General features: G+C 43.9%; 1 protein-coding gene across 1 annotated transcript in view; it reads right to left on the bottom strand.

Moving 5' to 3' along the window:
• Window positions 1-1855: 1855 nt before the first annotated feature.
• LOC146654739 (uncharacterized) overlaps window positions 1856-14633 on the bottom strand; it is a 35642-nt gene continuing 22864 nt past the window's right edge. Inside the window, exons 7-13 of the mRNA XM_085380826.1 lie at window positions 12138-12267; window positions 11892-12035; window positions 11703-11785; window positions 8789-9016; window positions 6230-6382; window positions 6023-6078; window positions 1856-3585 (exon numbers count right to left, since the gene is read on the bottom strand). Of these exons, the coding sequence (XP_085236952.1) occupies window positions 3381-3585; window positions 6023-6078; window positions 6230-6382; window positions 8789-9016; window positions 11703-11785; window positions 11892-12035; window positions 12138-12267 (999 nt within the window). The 3' untranslated portion in view covers window positions 1856-3380. The remainder of the gene's footprint in view (window positions 3586-6022; window positions 6079-6229; window positions 6383-8788; window positions 9017-11702; window positions 11786-11891; window positions 12036-12137; window positions 12268-14633) is intronic.

Below are 14633 nucleotides of genomic sequence, written 5' to 3' on the forward strand. Positions count from 1 at the left end.
GCTGAGTTCCCGCTGTATTGAGCCTATCCATGTCTTCATTTAGTCCAAGGTTGAGGTCACCTCCAAGAACAAGTGTGCCATCTAAGTGTTCAGAGAGTGCACTGAAAAAACCGTGAAAGAATGAGGGATCATCAACATTTGGACCATATACACTTGCAATACATAGCTTTTTATCACGTATAGATAGTTTAATGTGCCAGAATCTGCCAGATTAATGATGTTAAAGACAGCTTTTACTTTGAAGGAGTCTACAGGAAATTAACAAAGTTATGGCCCACTGCGCAGTGCCCCTGACTGGGTTGTGTTTGAGCTTTAGGCTGAGGAATGATTGTTTGGTTTAGAAACTGATCCTAGTCAAGCTGAGCACTTCACCATACAGCCACTTTAGTTTATATTAGTAGAGCTCTGTATCTGACAGGAGAGGCGACCGCAACATCCTCTTGCTTGCTTACCTGGTCTCTCAGCACACACAGGTAACTTCCTTTATCTCGTCTGTGCTTTACTACACCTGAGAACATGAAGGAAAAGGAGGGGAGGAGGAGTGGCTGTCACACCTGTGTTCTCGTGCGACATCCAGTGGTGCCGAATGTCATGTACAGAGCTCCATGCACACACCTCGCCCTGCAGCATTGATCCCTTTTAAGTGTATTAGCAGTGTCACTGATCGCTGTGACTTGGCATTCTGCAGACACGTGAGTGCGGCATGAGAGCCAGCATGCAAATCTGGGCAACGCAAAATCTCTCACGCACACACAGCTCTAGATTAGATGATGCCTCGAACATCTCACAGAAATTCAACCTGCAGACACGCTGCAGTCAAACTTGACCTTCCAGTGTGGTTTGCACCAAACTGGCTGTTCAGCTGGGATTGTTAAAGCTTCCTGGAGTCTTCTGGTCCTTCTGGACATCCAGGTCCTGCTGAGCTGGTTTGTAGCTGACACCGCAAGGAGGAAAACTGGCTCCTCCAAGTCCCTGATTATTGGCTGGAAAATGATGGACTGTGCACTGTGGGTGTGAGGTTTTTCTTTACAGTCAACCCTTTAAAACCAGCACGTTTCAGGGCGTTTCAGGTCTGCAGCATGGACGTTGTCTTAGTCCAAGAAAACAGAGTATAAAATAAACTTTTCTTTTCTCCAAAGCCAGTTTGCTGGTTGATTCCTTTCTAGTCTCACCTGTGGCAATGAGCTGAAGACAGGCACTGAAAGAATAAGCTCAAAGATACAATCAGAGTCCGTCAAAGGGTGTCTGAGTTCAATAAGATGAAGAGCTTATTCATTCAGGAGCTCAGAGGGGATCCACCGCTCATGATGATTGGGATGTTCTTTGGATGGAGACTGCAGGAAAGCCAGAGGAAAGACCGAGGTCTGTCGTGGAAACACCTCAGTATCGCCTTCAGAAGAACTCAAGAAGGTGGCTGTTAAGAGGGAAGTGTGGGCATCTCTGCTTCTAGTGATTTTCTCACAGCTTAGACGGACAAATAGACGTTTAACTGCCAACTAAAGTGACCAAAAGAGACATTTTCTTCATCACTTTAAAATCCTAAACTCCCACATTACAGTCCTCCCCCCATTCTGAGAATTAGCAAATACCATTTCAAACACCACCTCAGTGAATATTTAAGATTAATTGTAATTCCACTGAAGCTTCTCAAAGGGGGAAGGAAATTCAGGAAAGCCCGTTTGGCTCTTTAGATTCAGTCAAAGCTAAACTGCAGACAGTAACGTGGACTTTGACCAGAAACTGATCAGGAATTACTGAGGTCATTGATCAAAGATCAGAAAATACCACTTTTTCATTTAATTATTTTATTAATGTTAACACATTTATATATATAAAAAAAATGACATTTCATTGGACAAAAAGGCTTTTTTCAAATATTCAACAACACATCAAGAATTATTCTTGTATAAAAAAAAAAAAAGTGAAATGTATGAGGTGGCAGGCGACCAATACAAACGTCAGTTTTACAGTTATTTTGCCAACACACTTTAAAAACACATGATCTCATAATTATGTAGCTCATGACAGCAACAGAAAATGACTTTTCCCTCAAACATTTAGGAAGCTGTGCTGAACTCAGACTCACACATGGCATCAAACAGCTCTTCATACTGAAAACATGTGTGAGTGCTTCACATACCTCTGCAGAACATGACTGCCGGTCAGTCAAAGCTCGTCTCTCTGTTTAAAAAGACGCCATGTTGACTTCCACAGGCCCTGTTTACACCTCTCATTAATGTGCATCCACAGCTCCAAGAACATGAGGGGACCAGTTCTTCCAGGATCTCTCCCTACATTTTCTTTATGTTTGCAAAGACCAGATGCCAGAGTCCTGCACGGGTCCTGGTTGGCAACCCGGCCCCCCATAGCTCGGTAGACTAGCAGAGCTGTGAGCTGTGTAGGTGGTCCTTCAGTGTCGCCCAGACCACCTTAAAAAAAATGGTCTGAGTAACCAGGTTTTAGTGCGTGAGAACAGCTCTGAACTTGGAAATCAACAGAGATGCTGGATGTCAGGTACCAACAGGGCCAAAGATGGGCTCTACAGTTTGATTCTCACAGAAGTCTGAAACCTTAGAAATAATAAAACGTACTTTTTCTAAATTGTAATGAAAATATTCCACCACAAGGTGGCAGCACGTTGAGCAGAAGGTTTCATTGTTGCCGTCAAACTGTCATCTTTTCAATCGCATTTTCTTTTAACTATTCTGAAGGATGAACTCTAACGAATCCAGAATAAGTCGGATTAGCTCGACTATTTTTGGGACGTCTTTACCTCAGTGCGCCACCTTCTGGTTTAAAGTCTTATTACACACAAAAAATAGAACCCGGCCCCGTTTAAAGTCTTTAAAGACTGAAGTGGTTTAGAAAAATGTCAACGTCACTCTCGGTCATGAGCTTGGACACAAACGCTGATGTTCACTCAAAGTGAAGCATTTTCCTGTAAAACATGCAACACTGTACAAAGTGAATTAGGAAAGTACCGTCACAGGCAGACGTGGACTATGAAGTACAAAATACTACAAATATTTGATATAAATGACAAAATTATATAGTCATGTAGTGAGGGGGGAGGTCAGTTTGTAAGCTGCATTTTAACATTAGCACAGTTTGAGGACATCACCGTGGATATATAAACCTCTCCCATATCATTTTTACAGTTTTTACAAAATGTGAGGTCCCTGCAAGTCAGACTTCAGAGTGAGAAGATCTCCAACATTAGGTGCATCCTGTGTATCATTGTATACAGACTTTCTTCCATCTTCTAGCAGAAGACCTGATTGTTTTTGTGGTCTTGTTTCAAGTTATTGCAGTTTGAACTGCTCACAGCGAGCTGCAAACCTCTGTCCTGAAGAGCCACAAGAAAGCGTTTCCACTGGCACTCAGGTAGGCGGGGGTCCGTTGACGTATCTCAGTGTCAGGTGGCAGGTACGGGCCATCGTGTTGCTGCGGTGACATGGCTGCTCCACGAAGACCCAGGCCAGACAGGCCAGCAGAACCAGTGCTGCAGCCAGGAGGAGGCAGAGGAGGGTGGGGGAGAGCGAGGAAGCAGCCCTGCTGCTGCTGCTGGAGGTCACACAGGGAACACTGCAGGGGAAGGTGGAGGCGTTAGTGTTTGGTTTACCTGCCCGGGGAGTTTAAAGGAGCTCAGTGCAAACCATTAGGTTTTAAGGAGACCTGCTGATGTCAGATAAATTGAGTCAGGGCTGCGGTTTGCCATGTTTGATGTAATCTGATTTTGCCAACAATAACATTAGGAAGCAAGATGTAGATTCATTGGCCACTTTATTAGGTACCAATAACATGGCAGCAATTCTGCACATTTAGCCCTGCGGTTAAGACAGCCTGCTGAAGTTCAAACTCTGCATCAGAATGAGGAAGAAAGATGATTTTACACACTCAGGTTTACAGATAATGGTCAGAAAAAATTCTCCGGGAGAAAGTGTCAGACTGCTTTAAGCTGAAGCAACACCAACTCAAATACTCACTCATTACAACCAAACTATGTAGAAGAGCATCTCTGCATCTCAAACCTTAAAGCAGACGAGCCACAGCAGCAGAAGACCACCGGGTACCACTGCTGTCAGCTAAGAACAGAAAGCTGAGGCTACAGCTCACAGACCCACCAAAACTGGACAATAACAGATGGAAAAAAGTTTCCCGATGTGTCTCAATTTCTGCTGCGACATTTAGATGGTGATGCTGACAGGATGGATGCATGCACCAGTTCAGGCTGCTGGTGGTGTGGGGGAGGTTTTCTTGGCACACTTTGGGCCTCTTGTCTAAACTCCGTAGCCTGCCTGAGCGTTGTTGCCGATCACCTCCATCCCTCAGTGAGAACAGTATCCCATCGTCTGATGGGACTTCACTGTGCTCACAGTCTCCACAGTCACCAGATGTAAAAAGTTAAAGTCATCAGAAACTGCCCTGGGAATACTCCATTTAAATAAAACCTGCAGAAAATATAATTGAGGCACTAAATCAATAATTAAAACATGAAAAGTTGAATAATTAAAGCATTTTAAGAAATTTGCTTTGGGCATCTGAAGTTTGAGTAGAAAGGCGAGTACTCTCAAAGCTGTGCAAATGGAAACTGACTGTTTATGTAACAGTTTTCTTCTCTTCCTGACCTCTCAGAGCTTTACATCCACACAGTCACATCAATCAAGGCAGTTCGAGCGCTTCATCTCCTCTCAGTCACCAGCCTGAGATGCGCATCTTTGTGGTTCGAGAAGAAACGCGAGCAGCCGGAGAAACCTCCTCACACTGAGGCGACACCACAAACCTCATCTGGTCTCAGCATTTCAGGGACTTAAGTTCACAGACAAAGGCCGTGCTGATGGGACACACGACGCACACAGATTCCATAAAAAGTGACAAAAACATTAGCATCCATTGTGCGTGGGAAGAAAACTTTTTTACAGGGGGGGGGGGGGGGAAAAAAAAAAAAAAAAAAAAAAAAAAAAAAAAAAACCCTAAACAAGCACCGAGTGCGCTGCTACGTAATGGGAAATTCACAGAGAAACTCTCACTGCAGCACACCTGCACCAGGGTAAACCTCCGCCTGCCTCACTCCTGCTCAACAGGTGAAAATAGAGCGACAGGACCGCTCTGAGTCTTTGATTTTATTTATTTTCTGCTGTGTTTTACTTGCATCTATTTGAAAGACTGAGTGTAAACACAAAAAATATTTTATTTTATGAGCTGGAATGTGCAGAAAAGAAGTTTAAATATTAAACAACTTTCTTTCAGTCAGAGAATGTTGCAGATAATTACATTTTTGCTTGATGCATAAAGTTAAAAGATTAAAACTAATAAAACAAGTTTTAAAAAGAGACTTTTCCAGTTGATTACATTTTGTATGATGGATTATGCAGAAAAAGTAGAATTGGGCTGAAAGATCTATCGCTTTATCACCTCTTCAGGTTGTAAATCATGTTTTTAAAAAGTAACTAAGTAACTAAGTAATTAATTACTTTTGAAAATAAGTAATCAGTAAAGTAATCATTAATTTTTTGGGGAAGTAATCTGTAATTAGTTACTGATTACTTTTTTCAAGTAACTTGACCAACACTGTATTCAACTGTCTAATCATATCCTAAATCTAGAGGTCAGATATTTATGTGACCAGCTTACCAACTTTGTTTCTATTCCCAGTTAAGTATTGAGTGATATTTAACCCTTTTATGGCTCCAAGCCTTTAAAAACAATACAGTCATCATCCTACTTTTGCATGTTTTCAGGTGTTTCTTTAAAAACACAGGCTTTGGGACACAGTGTCCCACATATTGAATATTTTAATACTTGAAAAATGAATCAGTTAAGCTTGGGCTGAGACTTAAGCATCATATCAGGCATATCTGCTCCACGTGACATCATACAGATCCGACAGTAGAAAAAACACTGATATAGTATTTACAGCAATCTGAACTCATAATTACTTTTGCATTTGCTGACCTGAACAAACTGTTAGAATGTTAGAACAGGACATGAGTTCCTCTGAGGGATTTCTGCGTTTCCTCACCTTTGTTCAGAGATGAGACGCTCGGGTTCCTCACAGCAGTACAGCTCCTCTTCCTCCTAAAAGAACAGAGAGCCTCCAATAATCCACACCAGTGTCAACAGCTTATAACTTTATAGATTTAAAACTATCTACCAACACGTCCAGATGCTTATTTTCTCCTTGAAGTAACAAAAACAAAGAGTTGTTATTGAAAACCCATCAGCTCACCGGTGCTTGTGACTGATAGTGGTTCCTCATCCTATCAGAGCTGGCCTTTAAATTCAGGTGATCTGATGGTGAAAGCCGCCGTGTGTCATCGTGGCAGCCATGGCTGCTGCTGGATGCATCAGCGTGGTTTTCATCCATGCAACCCTGCGACATCTGAACGTGGGGATTTTGGTAAACAAACGTAAATGTTAGAGTTTACTTCATCCTTCCTCAAATCACGGTGAATGTTTAAAGATGGACGACAACTCAGACACGGACGCTGTGTTTCTGAGCTTTGAGATTATATTTGCATTGTTATCCGTCAGATCGGAGAGCAGCAACATCGGGATTGAAGCATTAAGCAAATGTGGAAGTCCCAAAAACATGCAGCTCCTCAAATGTCCACTAGAAGCACCAGCAGTGAATCAGCCCACAGACGCCCAAGTTAACGTGGTTACAAACACCTGTTTGGTCTCTATGGCCAATGTCCTCCTTCATAACAGCTGTACGGGGATAGATTTTGTTTTATGACTCATTTTTCATCACGACGGTGTCCATCTTTTATATACAGTTTATATCCTGTCGCATGAACAAACGCCACACACTTCTGTTTTCATCACAAGTTTGCAGCTGCTGCAAAACATCGACAAACTTTGTAACTTTCTCCTTCGCTGCTCTCGATCTGGACTTGCAGCTAATTTCTCCTCCAATTTGTTTTGCACTCACTCGATAGTTTTTTCCTGTAATGAACCTCCATTAGAAAGTCCCAGTGCTATTTCGCACAAACACGCGCTCAATCAAATTTGCATAATTCAAATTCAAGTACATAAAGAAATCTGATACAATAACACTTTGTCATATGAATTGACCCCTAAAAACGAATCCACAAACTTTCTTCCCTCTCTTCCTCATCTTTATAGATTTCCTGCACACGGACAGTTATGTGGACTGGCTCTAAGTCAGACGGAGGAAGACGAGGGCAAGGAGAAACTAAAGAAGGAAGAAGAAAAGGAGGAAGTCGGCGTGCTTCTCTGTTTTTATGGTGACAGTTAAAGTGCAGTCAGACGATGCATAAATCAAGACTTTATGGATTCATTCGGCGGCCCGAGGAATAGCAGACGGGACGGAGGAAGAGGAGGATAAATAGATGCTATTCCCCAGTAATGAGAGTGAGGGAGAGAAAATGAAGGCTGAGGCCAATGAAGTCTAAATGGAGAGAGAAACATGAGGCCTGGAGAGGAGGGAGAGGACAGTTATTCAGGAGGATGAATCTGGGAGGAAAATAAAGGCTGATGGGATCTGTTGTGTGAGCTGCAACTTTAAACTGGAACATATAGACTGTGAGGCTGCGTCAGTGTAAAGCCTAAACCTGTATTAATGAGCTTCTGGGGACACTTCTGCCTCTTCACCCACACTTCGGGGACCCGACTACCATCTCAGGACAAACCAAGGTAAACAATAAGGACGTGAGTGAGCGCTAAACAAATCTGTGCTCTCCAAAGTCGGGCCGCAACTCGACATCTGTGAGCACGCAGGACAGATTTGTAAGAGCCGAATTGGATTTGTGTGTGTGATTGAGGACAAACTCATTAATGCAGCAGCTGTTTGGAGCCGTGCAAAATAAATTGTGTAACTAAATCTGAGAGATCAACAGAGCTTCTCTTGCTTACAATTATCAAATCTGCTCACGCTCACTTTTGGCAGTCAGCGAGGAGAGCGCAAACGGTTTAAAGCTGCGCGTCTGACATGTCGCTCACAGCTTCGATTTCTACAAACTTGCTTAAAAAGAACTTAAAAACTTTCTAAATCCATCAAAAAAGATATTACAGATGTCCGTGTGATATCTGCGTAGATATCAACTAAAGTTGAACTAGACCTGAGCTGTACTAGTGTGTAATTCCGCTTTTAACCACAAGGCGGCGTTCGATTTACCCTCCAGCACAAGACCTCTTTTCAGGCCACTGCTAGCTCCAAATTTGTACAGAATTCATGTTAACGCCACACTTTGCTGATTTATTTTGGTAGCTTCAGGAGCTCAATCTGTGAAGTCGTCGTTTTTAAATAGAAAACAGTACAAACATTAAATTAGGCCAAACTTTGTGGTAAACTGCTGCCACCTTGTGGTGATGTTTGAGAAACCGACTGTCCTCAACTTTTTTTTTTTTTTTTTAACTGAACCCGTTTTCCTGGAGTTGAGCATTAACATTCAGCACATGAATATCATCTGCGTGTAAAACCTCCTGACCTGAGTCTGCTGACATTCTGCTTCACTCTCCCACAAACAGATGCTCTCAAATGAAGGGCCGACCTCGAGGGCACCGGCTTCGTTTTGGAAGTGTTTAAATGGAAAATCAAACCGTTCTGAATGCACAGCTCCGCTCATGAACTTCTAATGACTTAAGATTTGTGAGAAGCGCAGCAGCACCAACTGTTTAAGCATCTCGGAGAATGTTATTTGTAAAGAATAAACTATAAAGATAACTTCAGTGATCGAGCGTGCTGTTCGGTTGTTTTTCATGGTTATATTTGGACCACAGAGGAAGTATAACCATGGATCTTGAACATTTTTTAAGACAGTACCTTCAGCCTCCCATCAGTCTGCACTTCTTTCGAACAGCACGTGCTCCTCTCTGGCAAAGCGGCGCTCTGGACTCTCAGCCACGCCTGCACGCGGCCTCCATCAAAGTCAACCGGTTCGCCGTCCTGTCGGTCGGGAGTCGAGGTCTTCCACTGGTCCCTGCAGCCCAGAGCTTCTGCCTTTTGGTCTGCGACAGGCGAGAAGCCCAGCTGAGTGTGATCAAGCCATTCCTGCAGACAGAGTTCATTATAGAAAAGTTTAAAACCTCACTGAGATGATTTAACTTTTTTATTTTCCAAGTCAAACTCAGAACTCCATTATCCATCCAGGTTTGCAAAACTTCCAGTTATTCTGCTCATTCCCACCTCCGTGTTTTATTATCTGCTGGAGCAGCTTAGCAAGAGTTTGAGTAGAAGAAGCAAACAAACAGGAAGACAGCATGAAATAAAGAAAAGCAGAAGGTTAATTTTGTTCCACAAAAAGGGAAAAGTGCATCCAGGCCGCTCACCACTAACTCTGCTTTGTGCTTGTACATAAAAGCTAAATGAAAGATCCTGTGTGTCCTCATGCAGACAGGGTCTATGCTGGTGTGTGAGAGCCTACAGGTTTATATTAACTGGTAATTATGTGAAAATGTGTTTTTAGATCTTTAAGTACTGTAACGAGTCGTGTAATTATTTTATTCTGACAAGTAATTAAGTAACTTAATTTTGCCAAAAGTAGTTTAGTAACAAGTAATTAAGTTATCAGTTATTTTTGAGTAGTCACCTCATGAACTGTAAGGTTTAGTTTATATCGATATTTTTTATTTTAATCTTATAGCAGCTTGTGTGCATTTATTTCTTTTCTTAATTTTTTTTTAAAACATTGTGGGAAATGATGCAAAGATTATCTGTGCTGTAAACATGATGTTCATTAAGACGACGCCACCTTGTGGTGCAGGTCGTCATTACACTTTGCAGAGGGCTCTCACAAAATGTACCTTTAATGAGTTAACTGTATAAAAAGATGACCAGGAACATTTTCAGTCATGAAATCACAAGAAATGGAAAAAACAAATCTTTTTACAGGGAGCCAGCGGTGGTGACTGTAGTGGACATGATCACAAAACTCTGCAGGCACGTCTTTTGAGTAGCACTCAGAATTCATGCGGCGTGCGAGCACCCAGAGACGAGGTCACACAGTCGCAGATTTAATGGAGTACGACCACACGAGTCCTCGGGGCAGGCGGTGCCGAGCCGAGCCCGTGGGGATGGCACGCTGACATCACGTCTTCGCCAGCCCAGTAAATAATGAGGCTGGGCTTATAAGAAAGCAGAGTGAGATGACACAAACTTTGATGTCTTTGTTGTGATCCTGCAGCTGTAATCAGATGCTAATTCAGTTTTACATGCGCCTCTCGTTTGTTTCTTTCCTGTTGGGCTTTGGGTTTCACCGACAGTGCGACACAGTGCGTTTGTCTGAAAGAGACAGAAATACACAAAAACGAGGAAGCTACAGGCTGCCAGAGGAGGACATTCAAATTACCTCAGACTCTGACAACGTCTGTCCTCGCCTTTGTTTCCCATCTTATTTTCCCCTTTTCCCCTCCTCTGCCTGTCTCATACAGCAGCTTTTTCAGCACACTGCAGCGTCTCGCCACAATAAAGCTAAAAAAGGAAACCCGACAACATGCAGAGGTGCCACGTTCTGCAGGCATCATCAATAAATCAGCAGAAGAGGAGGTGAACTGCTGTAACCAGCTCATACAGCCGACAGCCGCTGATGGGGAACGTTTTTAGAGAGCCGCTGTATCTGAACATCAATGACTGTGTGAGAGAGACAGAGGCAGGCAGACAGGCCTCTGGGCCATGCAGCATCTGGGTCAGAGCAGAACAACCAAGAGGAGAGAGCAAACAACACAATTAGGAGGCCAAACGCCACAAAGACTGGCTTTAATTTCATCCAGAGGTTTTTGCAAGAAAAAGTTTTCCAACATCAGTGTTTTGCTGGTTTATATCATCACGGTGTGCTCCAGACTACAGTTTGGTGGATGCTGTGATGGAGGTAGAGATGGGAGGTTTTGTAGCTATTTCATTGACTAAAATAACCAAATTATGTATTTTTTCAGAACCTCAAGAGAAATAAATGACTTTATCCATTCAAAAAACAAACACAAAAAACAATGTGGTTCATATCGATCGAGCTAAGGCGTTAAACCGGAGAACAAATCAAACACTGCTGGATGGTTTGACAATCACCTGTCATACAGATGTGAGTGTGCGCAGGCAGAAGGAATCACTTCTACCATAATGGAACTAAAGGTGTTCCCCAGGGTTCAATTCCAGGACCACTCATTGTGAGAATCTTGGTGGTATCGTAACAGCAAACGTTTTTTTAGAGTGAAACAATCTCTGCGATTTAAAACTCGTTAACTGGTGACAAAAACGACAAATGATGATTTCAAACAAGAAAACTACTCATCACTGCAGTCCAGGGCTCGGAAACTGGAACCAGATTTTTACTTCAGAATCCAGTCCTGTCCGTCCTTAGAGGCCGGTAACGGACGAGCTGCTTCCACTTTTGTGCCACTTTGTGCGTGTCAAATCAGAAAACTGGAGTTTACGGTTTGAGGGAATAGAATAAATGTATCACAGTATCCTCCATCACCAAAATATAGATGAACTATTGACTCTGTAACAGTTTGATCAATAACAAATTACAGTGAAGTCACCGCAGTCGGGCGATTCCCATCCTTTGAAAGAGAAGCACGGAGTAACAAAGTAAATTAAAGGACATAAATGACAAATGGGCGGCAGAAGTGGAATATTTCCAAGAGTTTGTGCAGCAGGAAGTCTGCGGGGTTCACTGCAGATCACAATCAAGATTTCTTTCTACTAACCTGTGGAAATGGCTCAATGTTAGACTTTAACTCACCAAGTCTCCCTCCTGGTTCCTGATGTCGGCGCTGATGTCAGACCGAGAGTCAAAGGAACTCAGGTAGCTCCACCTCTTCAAACCTGCAGAAGAAAAAAAATCCTGTTGAGAGAACAAATCTGCATTCTCACGGTGCCACCTTAGATTTCTTAAGGCGGTATTCCCGTGTAAGGTGAGGCATCTTCTTACCTGTGCTGGCACTGAAATACGATGAGTCGGCGTCGTCACGGGAGACAGAGCGTCCAATGTCAACTGACGGGTCCCACTCCAGCCCCAGGTGCTCATGGGTAGGAGAGGATGGAGGAGGAGGATGGTGAATGGGTGAGGGAGGGTCTGAGGAGGAGGCAGATGAGAGGTTTATGGTTCGTTTTGATCTTAATCCTTTTGTGAGTAACTGATCAAATCGACTCCTTCAGGTCAGAGATGTTGGTTTACCTTTAGGATGGTTTGACGATGCGGGGAGGTCCACATTTTGCTTTTCAGCTGTTCCCTCATCTTCTAAAAGACTCTCCGAAGGACAACCAGAGTCTGTAGCCTGGGACAGGATGCAGTCGTCCTCAAACACCTGGAGGAAGAGGATGGGGAGGAGGAAGAGGATATTTATGAGTGCTGGGGTTTGGTTGATGTGCATGTTTTTGAAGCTTGACTTCAGACTTTAATCACAGTACTCCGTTACTGGAGCACTCATGTCAGCCCACAACATTAAGTCCTTAATACGCCCGAGTTACTGTTACGCATCTCTATGACTGGAATATCTGGATAGTCCATTCAGGATTCCTGAATCTGGGAGCTACTGCCTGCAGACACGGCTTCTGGGAAAGATGGCCAATGTTTCAGATGCAGCCAGTAAATCTGAGCCAAAGAAACAAAGAGGGGCCTGATATAAGAAAGTCCAAAACACGGAGGCTTAGATGATGACAAAGAAACCTTGCTCACAAACAATAGGAAGCTAAAATAAAAAACGACAACTGATGCCAGTATATTCAGTCTATTCCTCAGAGACCTGTTACCTGCATGCAAACTAACCCTGAATTGTCAGCATGATGAAAATAGTAACCAGGAAGCTTCTTGGAACCAATCCGAGGGTTAAGTGGGCGTCCGGTTCAGTGGTCTCAGGATCTCGTCTCTGCTTCTTGGGGATGATGGTTTTATTGGCTTCGTCAGGTGGCGGCCAAGGTTGGAGCAGATTGAATGAAAATTAGCGCCTCAAAGTCTGAGGGCATAGTTCTCAGGTGGAAAGAGGGGAGTGTCAGGAATGAGTTGCTCCCACAGAGAGACGTATTCTGAGTTCTTCTCTGCGAGTGAAGCAAGAGATTGAAGAGCAAAGCCAGTCTACTGGGAAATGGCCACAAACCTTCAGTGGTGATAGAAAGAATGAGGTGGTGGATAAAAGCAAGAGAAATGAGATTCTGCCCAAGGGTGTCTGGGCTCAGCCTCGGGGATGGGATGAGGAACTCTGGGAGGGGCAAAGAGGCGGCCCACTAATCCTCATCATCGAAAGGAACCAGTTGAAGTAGTTCGGGTATCTGACCAGGATGAATCCTGTGTAAAATGTTCTGGGCATCATCCAATGGGAGAAGACCCTGGGACAGACCTAGGACACGGAGAAGGGGTAGACTGGGAATGCCTTGGCATCATCCCAAGGAAGGAAGGAGTACAAAAAACCTCATCCCTCAAGTTCTGAATTCTCCATCACACAGCTCCAACCTCTTCATCAAGTTTGCGGACGACACAACGGTGGTGGGTCTCATTAGCAACAGGGATGAGACCGACTACAGAAGTGAGGTGAGACGCCTGGCCACGTGGTGTGCTGACAACAATCTCTCTCTGAATGTGGAGAAGACGAAGGAGATTGTTGTGGACTTCAGGAGAATGCACACCCAACATGCTCCTCTGACCATTGACGGAGCGTCTGTGGAGAGAGTGAGCAGCACCAAGTTCTTGGGTGTGCACATCACAGAGGATCTCTCCTGGACGTACAACACCACAGCACTGGCCAAGAAATCACAGCAGCGTCTCTTCTTTCTCCGCAAACTAAGAAGAGCAGGAGCTCCAGCCCCCATCATGTACACTTTCTACAGAGGCACCATCGAGAGCATCCTGTCGAGCTGCATCACTGTGTGGTTTGGAGCCTGCAATGCGTCCTGTCATAGATCCCTCCAACGCATAGTGAGAGCTGCAGAGAGGATCATTGGTGTCTCTCTCCCCTCCCTCCAGGACATTTACAGCACCCGTCTCACTAAAAAAGCCCTTTGCATAGCGGCTGATCCCACGCACCCAATGCAAAGCTTCTTCAAGCTGCTGCCGTCGGGGAGGAGACTGCGGAGTCTCCAGGCCAGGACCAGCAGGCTGAAGGACAGCTTCATCCATCAGGCTGTCAGGAAGCTAAACTCCCTCCCGATTCTGCCCCCTCTCCCCTCTTCTCCACCACGGTCTCACTGAACTGTGTCTCACACACACACACACACACACACACACACACTCTCTCTCTGACGCACTCACTGGCCTGCTCCAGTCACTTTGTGGAGCATTGGACTGCTTAAGCATTGGACCTCATAAGACTCTGTGGTTACACTATCTCTTACCGTACACTACTAAATCCCCATTTGCACTATTTGCCTATTTTGCACCACTATGCCTTCTTACTTGAATATTGTATATTGTATAGCTTTTTTTGTTATACGTAAAATTGTATTGTATTTATTTAAATTTTTACTTTTTAATTATTTTATTTGCATTTTTCTAATCACTAGGGTTTGAGAGTAACGCAATTTCTATTCTGTGTATGTCCTGTACATGTGGCAGAATTGACAAATAAAGTTGACTTGACTTGACTTGATATTCCCACTAACCTGAACGTCCCTTCAAACAAACTCATCCTGGACTTCATGAGGCACAGACGGCTCCAGGTGCCTCACAGGTGCTGATCTC

This window comes from Rhamphochromis longiceps, linkage group LG14, assembly GCF_057381845.1.
Source record: "Rhamphochromis longiceps isolate RC_006_pf linkage group LG14, R_longiceps_female_GT1.1, whole genome shotgun sequence".
Classification (NCBI taxonomy): domain Eukaryota; kingdom Metazoa; phylum Chordata; class Actinopteri; order Cichliformes; family Cichlidae; genus Rhamphochromis; species Rhamphochromis longiceps.